The sequence below is a fragment of the Harpia harpyja genome, chromosome 3 (genome assembly GCF_026419915.1).
Source record: "Harpia harpyja isolate bHarHar1 chromosome 3, bHarHar1 primary haplotype, whole genome shotgun sequence".
Taxonomy (NCBI): Eukaryota; Metazoa; Chordata; class Aves; order Accipitriformes; family Accipitridae; genus Harpia; species Harpia harpyja.
The window spans coordinates 77,027,944-77,047,603 of NC_068942.1; the positions used below are offsets into that span (position 1 = coordinate 77,027,944).

Consider the following 19,660-nt stretch of genomic DNA (forward strand, 5'->3'; position numbering starts at 1 on the left):
ACACACTCAACAAGCCTGGTTTAAGGCTAAAAATAACATAAAATGCTCAGAGGTTTCAGGTCAGAGTGCCTCTGAGTAAAACGGAGAACTCTCCTTTTCACATGGATATATTGCAGGACCCCGAGCAATGCCAGGGAGAGAGCTCACAGGAGAGATGTCTGCAGGATTTGCTGCAGGAGAGGGGATGGGGATGGTGCTGGCTCACAGCCTCCCTCCTGCACCCATCAGCCTTCGTGTCACCTTGACCTTTCCCATCCCACACAGAAGCACAGCTTGAAGGGCATGTTCACCCTACAGCACAGGCTGGTACAGAAATACCTGGGTGCTTTTATGGAGTTTTATTGCTGTGCTAGTCTCTGCATTGAGGGATGAGCCTGTTCCTGGGGCGCTCCAGTGATGCCAACCCTGCGCAAGAGCCGCAGATCTGGTGATCGGGCTGTGGGAGATCATGACGCTGGCAAAGTGCAATTTTACTCCATAACATCTGCTTGACCTGTGACATAGGCACTGGCATCGGGGACAGAGCCAGGTCCAGCTGCAACACAGGTTGGAGCAGGACTGGCAGCATGCCCGCTTCGCTTACCCTTTCCCAGGGGTCTCCAGGATGGATGCCAAAGCCTGACAGATCCATCGGTCCTATTGTACCTTGCCTTGGGAGTAAATAAATATTTCTGGCCATGAAGTCTGGCAAGCTCCTTCCAACCCAGCATCCTGCGACCCCTTGCCGGTGGCACCAAAGCGGCAGTGCTGCCAGTGGGGCTGGGAGCCCGCTGTCTCCCTGTCGAGCTGTGCCTGCCCGACTTGCTGAGCTGAGTTTTGCATGCAATACTGTGTCTGCATCAGGCCATCGCCCCAACCTCTTGACTCATCTTTTCCAAGCTGGGTCATAATGCCAAGGATAACAGGTTGAATGTGGGAGATGACACCTGATGCTCCTCGCTCCAGCGGGACTCCCAGTCACCCCAGCCTTCGGCAATGGGGAAAGCTGCCAGGCTGGAGCGGAGCACAGCCAAGGCTGGCTCAGCAGGTTTGGTGCCACCGACCCGGGTGGCCCCATGGCGCAATTCCTCCAGGAGTGCCATGCCCCGCAGCTCCCCTGGCACCGGCGAGTCTGGGCAGGTTTGGCCCATCCAGCATGCCCTCCTCATGGCTTTAGCTTGAGGGAGCAGCCAGGATTTGGGGCACAGAAGCCCTTTTTCAGGTAAAAACCCAGCCAGCCAGGCCATTGGTGGACATGAGCTCCTGGTGGCATGGGCTCACGTAGCACAGCTGTACCAGTCCAGCACAGCACCCGCTCCAGTCCTCTTTCCTCTGGGATAACAAACATTGTATCTCAAATTTATGTTCTCAAGCCATAGGTGCTGCTATTTCAACCCTCAGGAAGGGTTTGCAGGCTGGGAAGCTGGCACGTTACCAGGCTTTTTTTCCCATCAAATATCTTGGTTGAATAAAAAGCCATGCCCTGTCCTTGCTCACATCTCCCACCACCACCCCGACCTGGGGCCTGTCCTGTGTCACACATTGGTGTGGCCCAGGAAACCTGCAATCTGCCATTAACCGGAATTTCAGGTCCTCATCGGGTTGTAGGGTTTGGCCGGCTTGTTCACATCCATTTATGGATGCACCCCAGAGCACTCCTGTGCTGGGGACATGGGGATTTATGAAGGGAAGAGCTGCTGAAGCCATTCCCCTTTTGCTTGGGTCCTTTCACTACACAGCCCGGGGGTGCTTTCGCGTGGCATCACCAGCCCACCCGGCCGCTGCGATGGTACCACCACCATCCCGCGCTCCCCGCCAGCCCAAATCTGACCAACGCTGGGCCATAAATATGTTCCGTGGTAGGAAACACAGGCCATGGCATGTAAATAGGAGAAAGCTGCAGTGTCTGCCAGCCTGGATGCTGAGTGGGATCGCACCAAAGGAAGCCCCAACAAGCCCAGGGACATGTTAGATGCCCCCTCTGTGCTGGCTTACTGGTTATACTGGGGAAAGCCCTGATCAATGGGGGGAAGTGTATGGGTCTGAGCACAGTGTAGGCACTCCTGTCACTAGAGACAGCGAGGTCTGGGGACACTGGGTGCTGTGAAGGTCACTCAATGCAAAGACCATTGGAAAAAGTAGAAAAATAACATAGAGCCCAGATGGAAAGGTGTGTGGGAAAGGCAATGGTGAGCGTGAATAGGCCAAGAGGAGTTTGGGCTACTGCCAAGAAAACATCTCTGGCGTGTCTAGATAGGCTTGCTAGAGGCACGTTGGCCAGCCCAGCCAGCACCGGCTCAGCTCCGTCAGCTGGAGAAAGGGAGACGATCCAATCCCGGGATGCAAAACTGGCAGCTGCCTCAATGCAGGCTCCTAGAAAAGGTGGGAACAGGCATTAGCAGCAACGCAGCGGGGAGAAATGAATGGGGTCGCTAACTGGGAGCCGTTTCAGAGCCCACAGGTGGGTGACCACGAGGATGCTGCGAGCCAGGAGGGTGGAAGAACCCCCCACCGCCTAAAACCCAGCATGCAGGAAAGCGGTGAAGCCACCCGCCAACTCCAGCAATGACTGCAAATACACTCGAAAAAAAGCAACCTGTGGAGGGCCTTTTCTTCAACACCTGTCTCAATACCCAAATATCCCATTCTCCCCCCCCCCCCCCCCAAATAACTCGCGGGTCTGCCATGTACACTCACCAAAATTGTTTTTCTTTATTGCATATTGCCGTCTTAGAAAATGTACAGTCTCATAACATTACACAGCATTTCCCGCTAGCTAAGACTACTAACATCCTTGCACCTAACAGACTACCTTGGTCACTACGAAGCTAATAAGGTCCAAGACATATACTTCAGTTTACAAATTATTATGGATTTTTTTTTTTCCTTTTTGGCATTATTAAAAAAAAAAAAACCAACATTTTTAAAATACACACCTAAGAGAAAAGAGTGGCTACTTACACCAGCACCAATCTAAAAGTAGTTTTCGACAATGGCACATGGAATTACCTGCACACAGCCTTTGTATTTATTTATAGAGATATAATATTTTTTCTTTTTTCTTTTTTTTTTTTGAAAGAAAACAAAGAAATGGCAAACTCAGCCTGAAAACAAGGCTGTTGTAAAACAATAAAAAAAAAAAACAAACAGGTTTGGAAGGGCAAGAGGAAATCTGCCAGGAAAGGTCCTGATGTGGCACTGGGGTCGCGGAGGCAGGAGCTGGGGGTGGGTGCTGGCGGCTGAGCCCCGCACCCAAGGACCCCGGGAGGCGATCACCCTCTCCGACTCCCACCGCCTTTTGAATTAAACACATGTGACCAACCATTCCTTAAACCATCAGAGGCCAGACTTTTTTTTTTTAACCTTTTTTTTTCTTCTTTTTTTTATATTTTAAATTCCCCCCAAAGTCCATTCCCTCAATCGTATCAGCCCCATTTTTTCAGCCATAAATAAAAAATATAAATAGAGGCACTTTAGTTAAGGAATAGTATTATCATTACCTTTTGTCTTTATTTCCCCCTCCTTCTTAAAGCAAAGTGCTTAACTCCACCTTTGAACATAATCTGCAGGTTTTGCAGCTGCTTGGATACGAGGTGCTGGACTTTTTTTTTGCGCTTACCTGCTTTATTTATTACTGCTTTAAATGCTACTCAGAAAGTCTTTTTTTTTTCTTTTCTTTTTCTTTTTTTTTTTTTTTAATCTACAGTGCGTCAAAAGTTGCAATGAAGAAAAGAACTAAATGGTAAAACCACAGTTCTTGACAGCTCTGGTTAGAGAGAGATTTCACAGCTTTCACTCAGCACACAGACCCCGTGGCCTTCAGGTGCTTAGAACCATATTTTTTTATACAAATTAGTTTAAACAGCACTTTTGCTATACAGTACATATAGTTAACTGACATCCCATACCCCACCAGTAATACCGATTATCTGACAAAAAAAAAAAACCAAACCAACCTTATTTCAAATAGTGTTAATATCTAGTGCAACAGGGACAAACTCATCTCTCCACAGGAAAAAGAACAAACAAAAAAAAAGGATCACAAAAGTATTGGTGGTATAAAAAGGTTTTGTTTTGTTTTCTTAAAAAACACACCACAAATAAATAAAAGTAAAAAGTAACAGTCCTCTATATACTCAGCATAATTTAAGAATAGAAATGTTAATATGTTAATGGTGGTTACTTTTTATTCTCCAATTCTCAATTTTCTAAACCTTTAAATTATTACTCCCTGAGAGCTTTGAATTATTTTTTTTTTTTTTGTCTTTTTTTGGACTGACATTTGACAGGTAGTTCTGCTTACAAATTTGCAATGACAATGAACAGCAAACCAGTCGAAAAAGGACCTGGCTAAGAGATGAGCATTTCTTGGCATCGCTGCTTCTGTGTGTCTGATAAAGAAAAGAGAAAAGAAGGTGGGTGAAAGCCAGCCAGTTTTGCACCAGCCCCTTTGTATATCAGAGACCTTCAGTCCTGACCACCTTTACAGAGGATACAGTTTGTCCCATTGAACAGAAAGCAAGAATAAAAATTACAACACAAAAGTTTATGCGCTTTGTCTCCTCCAAGAACCGACCTTTCCCACTGTGTTGGGCCAGCAAACGTTATAAAAGTATAAATACATCTGTGTGGCGTTAGAGCGATAAGCACTTTGGGGTAAACTTTTTCCTTTAGCAAGGTGGCGGCAAGAGGAAAAAGAGCGTTTCCCAAGGACGACGGGCAGAGCATCGCCGGGAGTGCCCATGGCGCCGAGCTTGGGAACCAGCGCGAAAGCACAGATCTGCGAGTTTTTTGGAATAACCACAACAAGAAAAAAAACAACCAACGGATTAAAGTTCAGTCAACTTTGTTTTTTTCTTTTCTTCTTTAAACCGCTCGGCTTGTGTGCAAGGCGTCCCCTGCAAATGGCCCGGGGGGGGTCCGAGCAGGAGAGTGGTGGGGAGCGGCTTCCCATTGCCTTTGGGGACCATGGGGACCGCCGGAATCTCTGGGTTGGGTCCTCTCTTGCTCCGCGGACGCAGCATTGTGCTTGTGCATGGGGAGAACTACTTTTCGGAGTGGGTCAGAGGGGAAGAGGCAGCGCTGGCACCCATCAAGGTGGGCTGCCCACACACCTCCATCCGCGCCCCCGACCCGACTATATACACGGTATATACACACACACACTCGCCCGTGGGGAGAAAGAGCGTGCCACTGTTTCGCTTTGAATCACAAGGCAGTATAACGGGAATAAAAAACCCCCCCTAGCCACTTCAAAAAGACTAACCCGCGTTTTTTTTGTCGGGTTTTGTGGTTGTTGTTGTTTGTTTTTCAGAAGTTGAGCTTGGTGACGGGCCGCTCGCGGCTGCTGTCGGCCAGCTGGTTGGCGATGCGCTTGCGGTTGCGCTTCAGTTTGGAGAGGTCCTTGTCGAAGACTTCACCTGAGCGCAGGGCCGAGACGAGGTCGTCGAACTCACCGCCTTCTTCCCCGCTCTCCTTCGCCTTCCTCGCCTTGCGCTCCCGCTCCCGCTGCTCCTTCAGCTACGTGCCATGGCGCAGGGGGGAAAGGAGACATCTCACTCTCATGCAGGTGGTTGTGGGGCTGCCCAACACACGTGTGGTGACCCCCAAACTCATGAAACAAGAGCGGTTTCCCACCCTAGTGCTTAGCATGCGAGAGCTGGTCAGGATTATTGATACAACCCACGGGCTGAGGTCCACAGCCCCATGGCTGCTGCTAGTGGGTCACAGCAGCCCACAGGCAGCACCAGCTCTACTGTGTGTTTCAGCTCCAAGATTTCCAACCCAAGGTCATTAGTTAATTAAGCAATCAACAGTGAAAAGCAGGTGGGTCTAAGAGCACAGAAGCTCATTGCCCAGTCTTCAGTGCTCCCCGTGCCACCATGGGCACTATGGGCACGGTTGCCATCCCTGGGTGCCCCTGGGGTGCTGCCGGACTCGCCGGTGCCCGCTCACCTGCGCCTCCATGCGTGCCCGGCGCTCCTCCTCCTCCTTCCTCCTCCTCATGTTCTCGTTCTCCTGCTTGGCCTCGGTCACGGCTTGAAGGAACTGGTCGAAGATGCCGAAGAACTCGTCAGGCTGCATTTTGTCCGTGTCTTCTCCAAAGTGCTTCACAGCCTTGGAAAACTGGGGAAGAGAAGACAGGGGTCCGTCAGTCTTGGAGAAACCCACTGTGCCAGCGAAACCGCCCATGGGAAGCCTTCAACCTGATGGAGCGGAGAGAAACACTTCCAGTGGCCACAGCGGAGAGCAGGGCTTTGCTTCATCAAGCCTTGACTTAAACATGAAATAAATCATCCGATGTTTTACCTGCTGCCCTGTAAGAGCCAACCTGGATCACTCCCGAGCCCCCTCTTCCCTTCTCGCCTCTGGCTCTGCTGAGCTCCCCCCCTGCCCCAGCTCGACTTTATTAACTAAGCAGCAGTAAAAACAAGGAAGCAAAATATTGTGGGACTGAAGACCGAAGACATAAAACTAATAGTAAACACGGCAGGGGAAGGGAAACTCGCACTTTTAAGTTTTTCTTTGAAGTATTTTTGGGGTATTATTTATCATTGCCACATGCTCTGCTATTGAAACCAAATGTGTTGGTGAAACTTCTAAAAGACATTTCTGCCCGGGCTCAGGCACAGCCCAGAGTAGGGAAATAGGGAGTTTTCCGGCCTTTCGTGCTGTTTGCACACCATTAATGTAAGGGAGTCGAATGAGGCCGTAGCAAAGGTCAGGACAGGACATCCACGATCTGCCGATCCACCTCGGTCCCCAAGGAGCCTGTGGGTCGTCCTTGGGACTGACATCCTTTGTTCTCACTTTCAGTTTGAAGGAGAGTCTTTGTGCACAGAAAGTTTGTTAAAATTGTGATGGCGCGTTCTGAAGATAAGCACGCTTAAAAGAAAAGAAAAACAAAATCAAAGCACAAACAGATTTATTAGTTGCTTTGAGTTTGCTGGGTAGACTGAGAGGAACATTTTTAAAGCCTGCCTGTATGATTTAGTTTTATTTGCAGGGGTGCCCCAGGCTCTTCAAAAGACATTTAGGGCATTTTTATTTCTTTGTTTACTTAAGAGACTTAGCACTTCAAGATGGGAATTCCTTCAAGGGAGGAATCTGAGAGGTGCCACTATATAAGTCAAAATAATTGAGGTTATTCTTATTGATTTTCATCAAGATATTAAATTCTCTGCCATGTTACAGAGATTCTGGTAGGGGGAGAAAGGCTGAAAATGTTATTCTCACAGGATTTAAAGTTTATAAAACAGTGATGTTTCTGCTTTCCTAAAAGAAAGTAGTAACATCATGTGAATCTGGACATGTGTTTAAAAAGCAAAGAGCTGGTGCACTTTCCACAACCCATCCTATCCAATAACCATGGGAAGAAGAGCTGCACATTGCTTCAGAGTGGACTTCAATGGGCGCTGGGGACCATGACCAGACCTTCTCCTCCAGATCCAGCCAAGTCAGCAGAAGACGTTAGTTTGCAGAGCATTTGTCATCATCTCCACAGTCCTAACTTACTGCAGGGAAGATTTACTAGGTTAGTGTCAATAGTTTAAACGAGTGGCCTGGGTTAGCCATGGCCTCAGGAAGGCAATGGTCTGAAAGACAGTGCCAATTGGACATTGGTACAAGCAGGGAGAAGGAGGCGGTGACACTTGGTAACTTCTGTCTTTGGAGAGATAGCTCATGCAGTGGGACAATGATGGGACCTCTAAAACGGCCTGTGCTGGACTATCTCCCTGCCACTTCAACCAAGATGAAGGCCAGGCCAGGGAGGAGATACTGAAAGACTGTTCTTGGAGGCAATGGAAACCACCTGCGTGCCCCTTTGCTGAAAGAGGAAAAGCAAAAGGTGCTTGGGAATCACCGATGTCAGCCAATGGCCACCCCTTTGCTGTGATTTAAACCAGGCTGGTAGGGAGAAAAGGACAACATGGTAAGAGGTCCTTGCACGTGGCTGCAAAGCACTCACCAAGGCATTATTCTGGGGAAGGTGAACCTTTTAAGTAGCTTCTCTAGCCAGGTCTGAAGCTGGCCTCAATTCATGTCACTGAGCTCCTCTCCCTCTTCTCTGGAGAGAATAGCTGGGCAGGTCTCAGACCAAAGTTACGTGTTGGATGTTATTTTGCCCTGTAGAAGTGCGGTCACTCGGGCAGAGACTGGGTTGTCTCTGATATCAACCTCTGGGTGACCTCATGTCCAGCCTGAAGACCTGGTTGCATTTTTAACACCTTTTCCATCAACAACAGACAGAACAGCCTGCTTTCTTGCCACCTTCAGCTTTCATTGGCCAAGAAGCCCCAGCTTCCCAAGACTGGGATATTTCCATTTTAAGACACTGAAAACAAAGCAAGCCCTCTAGGCTTGAGTGAAAGCTCTTCATCAAAACTCAGATCCTCACAAATGACCTATCATCTCCTCCTCTGATGGACACAACTCTCCCATGGCTAGCGACTGCCTTGCATTTCCAGAAGATAGACAGGTATCTCATGGCTTTCTACAGCACACCTTGCGTCCCAGAAGCAGTCTGTTGGCCTGACCTGCAAACCCCTGGCATGTTGGGTTGTGGAGCAGGAAAAAGGCCCTGGGGACAGACAGGGACATACCCACCCCCCCACTCCAAACAAACCATGAATAGCAGCCCAGCCCCTTTCTCATGTCAGGGTCTCAGCAAGACACTCGCATGGTCTTGTGGGAGAGGTATCTGAGATGTTAACATGCAGCATGTGCTCTGGCAAGGCCAGGACCATCCCTCCCCTCTTGGCTGGAGGAAAGGCTGAAACACTACCCAGATCTCAAGGACATTAGTGACCTTACCAGCTCTTTCGCTTCCATCAGAAGATCTTCGACATCCGAAAAGCTGAAGCTGGCTAGTGTGATGAACTGGCTGACGACAGACACAAACTTGTCGCCTGTTTGCTGAACCTGAGACTTCTGGAAGTCCAGCTCCTTTGGGGAAAAGAAATGTACATCTGGTCAGGCCTTGGCTGATGAGGGACATAAATACCATCAGCCTTCGGTAGTGCCGTTGGGTGTGTGCCTGCATCAGTGCCACGGGTCCTGGCTGCACCGCCACCGCTGCTCCCTCCTGCCATGCGCAAGACCACAGATTACCCCGTTTTACAATATCATGCCTGCAGTATGCTTTTAAGGCCAAATCCTGCAGAGGAGCTCATGGAAGCAGCGTAATTTAGCAAGACAGTGAGTCCTTCGGGATACCTCCTCCATTTCATCACCACTCCAGCTGGGCTGCAGAAGCGCTCCCCAGCCCAAGCCCCAACCCTCTGCAGTTTTACAGCCAAAGGGAGACCCCTCAGCACATCACGGGTCCTCCACAGGCATCATCACTAGACTTAGTCAGCCTCCCTTGGCGTATTAGGATCATAGAATCATAGAATGGATATAAACCACACACGTGCCTAACCACACACGGTAACTTTGGTGCCAAAACAGCCCTAAGAGGACAGGCACACGTGCAGGGCAGGAAGGAAAGACAAACAGATCTCCAGGATGTGAGATAAAAGCAGCTTCGCTGGGAGCTCCCTTGCCTGCCTCCCTAAGGAGGGATGCTGTGGTGCTCAGAGCCAGGCTGGACTATATTGGATTTAAATAATACTTACAGTCTCCACTGCTCTCAGGCCGCTCCTCAGAGTGTTTATTTCTTTCTCCAGCTCGGTCATGCTGTTGGAAATGGTAGGATGTTAATTTTCAGCCTTCCCTAGCAAATCCTACAGTTCTCTGACCAACCTGACCGTGTTTTTCCACTGAAAAGACCCCGGCACCGCACACATTGCCTACTGTTTGCAGAGCAGTGTGTCTCGAGCAGCAAATCGGGCTGACAGCCTCTAAGCTAGGACAGCTGCCTATCTCAAAGTGGCTGCAGTTGCTTGTTTTAAAGCAAAGCACTTTTCTGTATTTTTAAAGGGGACTGTGCAGGCTTAGCAAGCTCAGCAGCCTCCAGACCTCTGCAAGCAAAAGCAGAGCTCAGGAGAGGGATTTGCTGGGCACAGATTTCCCTTCCCCTCTTGAGGGCCAGCAGAAGATAGGCTTGTTGTCCCAGTACACAGCGAACAGTTTTTCAGGGTACCGTGGTTAGGTGAATGCCATGCAAAGCATCCTTCCTAGCAGTGAGGCTTTCATAAAGGGAGACAACCCAAATACAGAAAATAAAAATAAATCATCCCATCTGGCGCTGACTTTGTTTACACAAGGCTCATGCCCCCGATGAGCTTCGAGTTCAAGTGCTTACGGGTTTCTACCACTACATCTGAGGGGAAGCTTTCTCACAAAGCCTCGATGACCGCAGGCTTGATGCCTTTCCAGGGGTGTCTGTCCTAGGGCTGGGGTCCCTGGAAACGCTGACGTCGGGTCACGGGGCAAGCGTTCCTGGCAGGTTTAGTCTGGGAAAATGCAGTTTTGGGAGCCCTGTGCTCCAGCAGTTCATTACTAGTGGTGGGATTGACAGAGGCAGCAATTTTGCTTCACAGCTGCAGGGCTGGGGGGAATTTAGGGTTTTCCAGAGCTTTAGAAACTTTTTTTGGTTTCACTCTAGATTGGACCAAACCCAAATATTACATACGGTGTCCAGTTTAGAGCAAAATGATAACATTTTTTTTTGAAAAAAAACCCTCTATGCAGACATTTTCTTTCCCATACGTGTATCTGTACAACAGCTGCAGATACACGAGCATGAGAAAGCCGGAGCCTCCAGTGGTGAGGAGCATGTCCTGCTTAACCATGTTCTCAGCCGATGCCTACGAGCACAGCCGCCACACACTCCTTGCACGCCAAGATTTGTCCTGTCACTTTGTTTAATCCCTATGGCTGACTATTTTACATTTTAAACGTAAGGATGCTTGCTTTGCACATTACAGCTCTTCCGTGGGGAGGCCACTATTGCTACAAACGCACTTTGAAACTTGAAAGACCCTTGAGCCGCCACAAACTCTGTGCATATTTGCCATCCCCTCTCTAAAAAGCTGCAGTTTCAGGCCCGTTTCATGTCCACAGCTAACACAAACGCGTGCTGACTGCAGAAACGTGTGATCTTTGCTGCTCAGGTCCCCGAAGCAGCAAAGCCCGTAAGCTCCCGGTGAACTTTAAAACCGAAACAGAGCCTCATTGATTTCAGAGGGACTTCAGCACATACTTGAGGGCTTTGCAGAGCAACAGCAGATTCCTCCTGCACTTAAAAGTTCAGCGTGTGTTCAAGGGCTTTGCTGAACGGGGGCCTCTGCCTGCAAAGAGACAGCGGCAGACTGCTCCGAACAGGTCACCGGGAGGCAAGCAGGGTTTAAAAGCTCTTCGCAAACACCAGAAGCTCCGTGTTGGTGGTGAAACGAGGGCCAGGCAGGACCCGGAGGCAGGTGAGCCCCTCGCACTGCTGCCTGGTCCTGCCCGCGCTGCAGGCAAAGCCTCCCTGCCACACGCAGATAAACAGCTGCCCTTTATCTGCAGCCACACCGCAACCGCTTCCTCCCGGATTACTTAACGTACCATTAGAAATTAATTAAATGCTTCTGCGGTGAGATAACAACAGGAAACGGCTGCTCCAAGCAGCTCCCCTCCCTCTCGGTCGGAGGCTCGCAGCCCTTTGCTGCAAGGGCTGAGATTTAAAGCCACCAGGTGATGTTTGCTCCTGCCTTTGGGGCTGCTCTCAGGCCAGCGTGGCCGCAGCACAGGGCCCAGCCCGTCGGCCAGGATCCGGCCAGGAGTGTGAGCAGGGGAGGGCGACATGGAAAGGCAGGCTGAAGCGAGGGGAGAGGCGCTTCCAGCATTCCTTAAGCACCACCTAAATCCCTGCTTACTTGACTTTGGCTGCCTGTGGGATGTCTCGCAGCTCCTCGTGCAGGCGGAGGACTTTGGGATATTTCTTTTCAACGATAGTGATGAGATAGTGCAGAAGGGTGATGTTCCTAGGAGAGAGGAGCGGCGAGGTCAGCGTGGCGGCACCATGGGGAGACGAGAGCTCAGTCGAAACCCCTGCTTAAATCCCAACCCTAGTAATGAACTGTTTTGGGATTTCTGCAAGGATGCTGCTCGCTGCCTGTCTGGGGACATGGGATGGGTCTGTCCCATGCACAGCCACAGTGCAGAGCAGCCTGGTCCCTGCAAGCAAATGCCCTCCACAGGAGGGACCCAGGGGAAGTGACTTGAGCATCACCGCTCCCGTCCTCCGTTGTCTTTACTGATGGATGAGACCAGGCAGGTTTGAGACCTGATCCAGCTCCTCTCACTCTGTGCATGGAGCTCAGTGGGGAAGAGCAAACCAGGCGATGGCTGTGGCAGCTTAGGGGGGCTGCAGAGGGGGTTCCCATGGAGAAGAGCCGCTGAGACCCCTCCTCTGGCCACTGTGCCACAGCACGGTGGCTCTTGGCTTCTCAATGGGGGAAAAAAGCATTTGGAGGATGATCCTCCTAATCAGCCTTGGCCGCTGTTTAGCCAGCCCAGGAAGGAAAGCCCCCATCAATCCCCCTGATGATCTGCAGCTTGGCTTCCCTCAAAATCTGTCCTGCTCAAAAAATGGATGCTTGCAGTATCAGGTGCACCAGATGGGGCAGCATGAGGGAGGGGACTGCTCACACCTACCCACATCCCAGAGGCAACACTAATGGCCCCTTCGTTCTCCCAACAACCCTGGGGCCCACAGACACTACTGAGGGCGAGGGCAGGGGCTGCTCACTTGTCAATGCTGGACTTGGTGTCCGCGATCTTGTTGAGGCTGGAGATCTTAAACCCGAAGGCGTTGCCCCTCTGGCCCTTGTTCATGTAGTTCCCGAAGGCCAGGACCACCTCTAAGAGCTGCTGGAGGCTGCTGCTCTGCAGCACTGCCTTGGAGCCGGCACGGATGGCTGAAAGCAGAGAGGTGTGGGACATTACCCCCTGCCACGACAGCACACCAGTCCCCTTTTCTTGCAGCAACCCCCTCAGTGCCCCCATGACCAAAGAGTGACCACCAAGTCCCTCCTTTCCCCTGTGTCACTGCAACCTCCACGCGGACCAGGCTCGCCCTGGCACGGAGGGATGCTCTTCCTACGAGCACTCCCTGTGCCGGCACAGAGCCCCTTAGCAGGTCTGGTCACTTGCCTTCCACCTTGGGTTTGACTTCTGCAACTCTCTCTGCAAACTTCTTCTTGAAGTAGAGGGACTGCAGCCTTTGCTGATAATGGTTTATCCTGGAAGAAAAAGAGGTGCAGGTTGAGCTTTGCTTCCTCCAGGAAGAGGTCTTGCTCTGCTGCTCACAGCTGTGCTTACAAAGCACGTTTGAACCACAGCGATTAAAAAATAATGACCGCATTTCTCCCTGAAACTATGCCGAGGTGGTGAAAAATGACAACTGAAGCTACAGCTGTCCTGCGGTGGATCCAGGTGGGCTCTTAAGCACATGCTTAAGCCTATCCTTAACTCAGCATGTTCAACAAATGCACTTTTACACCCTATTGCTATGAACAAACAGTTCTTTTACAACCACTCCGTAACAAAGATGCTAATGAGGTCTGGGCTCCCAATGGCTCTGTGATGAGCTGCAGCTGGACACAGGCACACCAACTACCAGCACTAACAAAACTGGACCTTCAGATCCTCAAAATGATGGCCTGGGCTGGGAAGCCACCAACACAGCCCAATCCGGCTCTTTCCTGGGCAAGTTAGGGATGGCTCTGCTCCTGTCAGTTGTATTTAGGCTAAACACGATCTCACTTGTACGCAAATGGCAGTCTGATTTGAGTCATTTGGACCAAGGACCCATGGGAGACAGACAAGGCCATGGGCTACGCTGTCGTTGTGCTAATCAAAGGTGACAGAGACATCACACTCAGTTACAGACCACAGGGCAAATTAAAAAGCCGTGCCAGAAATCAAGGAAAATATTTGCATCGGCACATTGTGCTTTCCAAAAGATGAAGGCATGGGAGCAACACTTGGGCAAGAGACTGTGAAGAAGAAAGGTGACCTGTGATAGGAAAGCTAATTCTGAGCATCTTCCAGCCCCGAGGGCTCAGGTCTGAACTTCACAGCTCTGTGCTGCCTGTCTTTGACACTCAGCAACTACACGGTGCATCGCCCCGGTGTTCATTGCCGCATTTCTCAGGGAGGACAGGAGTGTTTCTATTTTTGATCTCCCAGTACAATCTCAGATGTAAAACTCACTGACTTTGCAAACAAGTAACTTGCTTGAAGTTCAGCTAAGAAATGCAAAGAGCTCAATTCTCAGTTGGATTTAAATAAGGAGCTTCAAGATTTTAAACCAGCACCTCTAGAGGATGTGCATGCAAAAGATAAGGTTATTCATCCCTGAAGACTTCTAAGTCTTAAATGATTGCTACCAGGAGGAGGAAGAAATGACATTTGCTTTCTGTCTCATATATTCTCAGGAGCCCCAGGGACAAGTCATTCCTGAGGTGAAGAGTGGGACTCATCTACACAGCAGGGCAAAATTTACATACATCAGTCTTCAGTATTCATTAGGATATGTTCATGTGAAAGGGAAAGGAGCATTGTGTTACCATTCAAACAGCACTTCCCACCTGGGCCATGATGCAGATGATGCAGTCTTTTGCAGAGTTGTGCCAGACTGAGCTTTTCTCCCCCGAATGAGAGGGGAAATGTGTCGGGACATGACCTGGGAAGCCAACACCTCTCTCCAGACGGTCCATATCCCCATCCCTCCCCCCTGCTCTGTTCACCTGCTGCTTGTCTGGGACACGCAACCCTGATTTTAGGAGCACAGCATCATGAGCGATCCTTATGGGTGGGAGCACCTTGCTTGCCCTCCTGTCCATTTAGCCCACTCATTTCTTGATGTGAAAAACAGTAAGCAGGGCTTATTTCCCAACGCGGCTCCATGAAACAGCCACCTCGTGACCAGCCCGTGCAGCCACTGGCCAAAACCTGTGTCTCCTGGGCCACCAACCTGCTCATTTCGAAGAGGAACCGGTCAGCCTTGGCCATGCGGTCCAGCTCGTGCTTATGCTCTTCCAGCAGGTCAATGTCACCCTTTTCAGGAACAAACTTCAGGAGCTAAACAAGGGAAAGCACACTGGTGGACATGAGGTCCATGCAGTTTTTCAGGAGCAAAATGGTGATTTATTTACTTGAATCTACTACCTGTTCAGCATATACAGACAGCGACCCCAAGGCACCTGTGAAATAACTGTTATCGCTGTCCCTGTGACCTTCCTCCCATTACTCCATCAAATTAGTGCCTCTTGCTTCTGCCCTGCCATCACTCTGGTTTTACAACAGATGTACTACGTGTGCTCCAAGGAGGTTTCGACATCAGCTCTGCCAGAGATGTCAGGGACTCTCATTTGCTGCAATCTACCTATTTGCAGATGGAAATTTTGTGCAATGAATCCTCCCATGTCTCTGCTGAAAGCGCAATTACCAGCTCAGCTTTAAGGACAGGTGAATAATATGCTTCCAAAGGGATTCAGAGGCCGTTAAGAAATGGAATTCCCTTTTTGAGGACTGTACAAACGCTGAACAAGCTTTCAAAAATAAACGTCCACCAAGCATGAACTTCAAGCCGCAACCACAAAATGGGCAACTGGCCCAGCCTCGGGGTCCCAGGGCAGACCCGGGTACAGGCATGGCATGTGGAGGCCATGCGGCTCCCAGCGCCGATGCTACGACTGAGCTGCTTTCCTGCTGCTCCAGCCCACTTGGGTGGTTTTTCAACATGCAGTTGGTAAATAATTTGGGGCCCTGACACACTTCTTGAAGCTGCAGTTTGGTCCCAAGCACCTTGCACAGTATGGTGTCAGCATGAGGCAACCACGGAGGAGCATGAGACATGTTGCCCACCTGCTCCAGCATGTCTTTTGGGAGGTCCTCCTGCTCGTCCATTGTCAAAATCGCTCGTTTGATCTCCTCGTTTGAGAGTTTCAGCCTGGAAGGTGGAGGGGAAGAAGAGTTATTCCCAGCCCAGCCAACAGGCAAGGTTCAGGAGCATTTCCTTACACACCCATGCAACATGAACAGCTTAAGTCCCGGTCAGCAGCAGCATCACAAATAACACTATACAGCGTGTTATGAAGAAGGATGTGTGAGAAACGTGGTAGGACCGTGCTCTGCCAAGGCACAGCACAGAGCCGCCCTGACCCCGCTGCCAACAGGGGGTCAAACCCCACCAGCAAATTCCCTCTCCCCGCACCGCAGCTGCTGTCCCCTATTTTATAGTATTTTAAATAAGTATTCTATGTAGTATATTATACATGTATTCAAAATAGATAACTTTTCTATGTAACTCTGGCCCGTAGCAATGCTGCTCCTGCAGTGCCAGCATCCCTGAGGGCCACGGGGTCAGTGGTGGTCATGCTCCCTGTCAGCAGCACAGCCCAGCTCAGCAGTGCTCCTTGAACCCATTGCCACAACCCCTAAGGAAAATTTGTCCAATTTCTGCTGCTCTTCTTGGATTTGAACATTGCCTCCCCCACCTCCCCCAGCTGCTTTTCGTTGGAGTCTCCCTCTAGGAAGAAAGAGGAAGAAACCCAAAATTTGGGGAAACGGCTGCTCAGCATCGCAGGAAACCCATCAGGGGTTTTTTTGGAGGGGTGGGGATTCAATGTCCTTCAAAGTGTAACAGGTTGGAAACCAGCCCCCACCTCCACCTTTTTCTTCCTCCACTTCACGTAACAGGAATTGAAGATGTAGCCTCAAATTGGAGATTTCTAAAAACACAGACCACTGTATCACAACAAGCAACAACAGGCTGGTCTGCCCCCAGCAGCGTGCCCTGATCTGAGGCAACAGATAGACAGAAAGATGCCCTCAGCTCTTCCTGGGCTAAAGCAGCCATTAATTACAGTTTAATACGTCTGCAGCACTCCCTGTGACCACTCCCTGCAATTACTTTGATTGCAAAACCACACATATTTTTCTTCACGTTTTTGCATTGTGGTTGATAAATAATCTAAATGCAAAAGAGGGAAAGCCCGGAAACTCCTGCAACTCTGTCTGCCAATACCCTATCCGTTGCCCAGCTTGCAGCGATGGTTAAAGCCGTTGCAATAGATACAGTTTAAAAAAAATAATCCCCTGTTCTTGCATGCAGGGAAAAGTTGCGTAGTTGAAAAGACCCATTGGTGGGCTTTAAAGAAACTGATCGCCTCAGTCTCGGTGATCAGAGCTGCCAAGGGATGCTGAAATGCTGGATGTGGCTCAAAGGAACAAGCTGAAACAGAAACACATCCTATGGCGTGATGTGAGAGCTTGTGTCAACCTGATCAGCAGATCAAAAAGAAGATCGGGAGCTGACTTGATCACTGCTGACTTGATCGTTAATTAAACGAGGAGGGTATTTTTCATCCTGGCATCTCTTCAGGGAGCAGACTGAGACTGTAGAGCTGGCTTTTAGAAGATGAAGCTGAAGCAGGAAGGGTGCTGGTCTCTAAGACCAGGGTAGCAAGAGCTTGGTTTAGCTTGAAATCTTTTGCTCAAGACCTGAAGTGAAGGATTAGCTTTATCGAGGCTGGCGGATCTTACAGACCCGGCAAGTAAATATTTGTTCCTTATGAGCTGATGTTTCTCATCCCGTACCCAGTCCTCTCTCACCTCCTGCTCGAGGGAGCCTCCCAAGAGAGGGTTTGTTAAACGAGGAGTGAGTTAAAATCTCACCTCAGCCAGGGGAGGAAGCACAAAGGTTGCGCTGAGCAGCGGCCAGGACAATTGCTAGGGTGGCCTCACAAGGAGCAAACCCGATCCATGAAAAATGTCCCTTCTGATGCTCGCAGTGATGAGCAGACATGTCCTGGAGACACCCCTACCTGTCCCGCACAAGGGCAGTGGCCGGGATGGACACGACTTGAGGTGGGATATGAAGCTGCAGCAGGGCTCCTTTTACACCCAAGCAGTGACACCAGAGCTCAGACCGCCAACAAATGTCACATTGGTCCCCACCCGGGTGAAAAGCAGACACTGGCTGGGTTTGGACATTTGGGGGATCCCTGGGAGGGAAAAATGCTCCTGGGAGAAGGGGGCAGGTAGGCAGCTACCCCTCATCCAAAGCCAAAGTGAACACCTAAATGATTGTCTCCAGGAGGGCGGTGAAAGATGAGGGTGACTTTTGTAAGCCCTGCTCATTAAGAGCAAAGTCAATAATAGAATATATTTAAAAAAAAAAAAAAAGCTGAAAAAACTTTTCTCAGGAATCATCAAAACCCAGTGCCAAGAACAAGAGCCTGTCCCGGCACCGGCAGAGAGCAAGCGCAGGGCGCCAGAAGAAAACAGCTTCTCAGACAATTTGATGGGAAAGGGGCCAGTGAAAGCTAGAAGCTTATCTATAACTACAATAATTATCATTGTTGGCAGCAGCTGTCGAACGCGAGCCGTCTGAGAGGAACGGGGTCACAGGACTTGCTGTCACAGGGATTTAAAGCCAGCAGCCCGCCGATGCAAAGTGACAGCTCGCCAGCCTGACAAGCGCGGAGCTATTTTGCGTGGCTTTTGTAGAGTCCCGCGAAGGACGTAATAAGTGTGAAGGGGAAAAATGAATTCTGCCGGGAAAGGGACGCGCCCTCTTGAAAAGCCACATTCATTTGAGAAAAAATGCTCCATGCTGCCTCGCTGGAGAGAGGAATCAAACGAGCCATTCACTGCCAGCACAGGCAGAAAGCAATAGAGCAAGGGTTTGATTTGCATCTTGCAGAACGCAGCGCTAAATATACACATGTACACAGGGAGCAAAAGCAAGGACATGGCGGGTTCACAGAGGGAGACTTGATAATTCACTGACATTGGCAAAGCATTCTCAAAAAAAAAAAAGAAGAAAAAAGCAAGTGTTAAAAATATTCTTGTGCTGCACTACAAGCCAGAGGAAAATCCAGTGATCTCACTGCACAGTAATTTCTCCCAAAGCAAGGGAAACAAGCAAAAAAATAAATCTACAGAGAGAGATAAAGTATCTCGCTGGCCGTAATCTTTCCACGCTGCAAGCCAGACAATGCCTGGTGAGCTTACAAACGTCTGGGCTAAATCAGGGGCCAAGCTTGCAGGTCCTTTCACATGTGAAAGTCTGCTCGTCCCCGTGGTGGCCGCATGAGCGAGGCAGGAGAGCAGCAGCCTGGCTGCAGCGAGCCACCCTGCGAGACCAGTCCCTTTGCAACGCTGGGACCAGGGACCCGCTGCTCTGCCCAGCTTAGGGATGGGCAGCTGGGGTGGGCAGAGATGGAAGGGTTTGCCCAAGGTCACACGGAGTCTGCTAGAGATGCAGGGGCTGGACCTGAGCCTACCAGCAGGATGCTTGGGCTTCGTCCTGACACTGCCCTTCCTTTTAGCCACTTGGCATCAAGAGTAAATCGCCCAAAGGGATTTTGGGGAAGCTTGATTGCGGTCCCTTGCAGAAATGGGGGAAGGGGCAGCTTTGGTTGCTGCTGCTGCAGTGCTAGAGAAATGTCTTGCCCGGCTGGCCCCTCTGCCCATGTGTCACTGGGAGCACCACTGGACAAACCCCAAAGCACCTCCAAAGCAGCGGCCGGCACAAGCCACTGCTCCCCCAGAGCCACTCGTCCCCATAGGGCCCCGATGCTGTGGGACATGCGTGGGAAAAGCTGTATGAGAGGCCTGGGGACCACCCTGCTGGGCAGGTCTGATCCCGCTTCTCCCCTAGGAAATGACCCAAAGGGGAGGGCAGACAAGGCAGCGGCCTCTGCGTTGCCCTTTTTGTGGGATTAATTACTGGCGACTC

At 50.2% G+C, this 19,660-nt stretch overlaps 1 protein-coding gene across 5 annotated transcripts in view; it reads right to left on the minus strand.

Annotated features, from left to right (window-relative positions):
* Positions 1–2,667: 2,667 nt before the first annotated feature.
* DAAM1 (dishevelled associated activator of morphogenesis 1) overlaps positions 2,668–19,660 on the minus strand; it is a 98,707-nt gene continuing 81,714 nt past the window's right edge. For all 5 annotated transcript variants that reach the window (XM_052783492.1, XM_052783488.1, XM_052783489.1 and 2 more), the window contains 9 exons: positions 15,781–15,865; positions 14,888–14,994; positions 13,063–13,151; positions 12,659–12,827; positions 11,784–11,891; positions 9,597–9,657; positions 8,794–8,925; positions 5,935–6,105; positions 2,668–5,499 (listed from right to left, as the gene is read on the minus strand). In XM_052783492.1, coding sequence (XP_052639452.1) covers positions 5,290–5,499; positions 5,935–6,105; positions 8,794–8,925; positions 9,597–9,657; positions 11,784–11,891; positions 12,659–12,827; positions 13,063–13,151; positions 14,888–14,994; positions 15,781–15,865 — 1,132 coding nt within the window. In that variant the 3' untranslated portion in view covers positions 2,668–5,289. The remainder of the gene's footprint in view (positions 5,500–5,934; positions 6,106–8,793; positions 8,926–9,596; positions 9,658–11,783; positions 11,892–12,658; positions 12,828–13,062; positions 13,152–14,887; positions 14,995–15,780; positions 15,866–19,660) is intronic.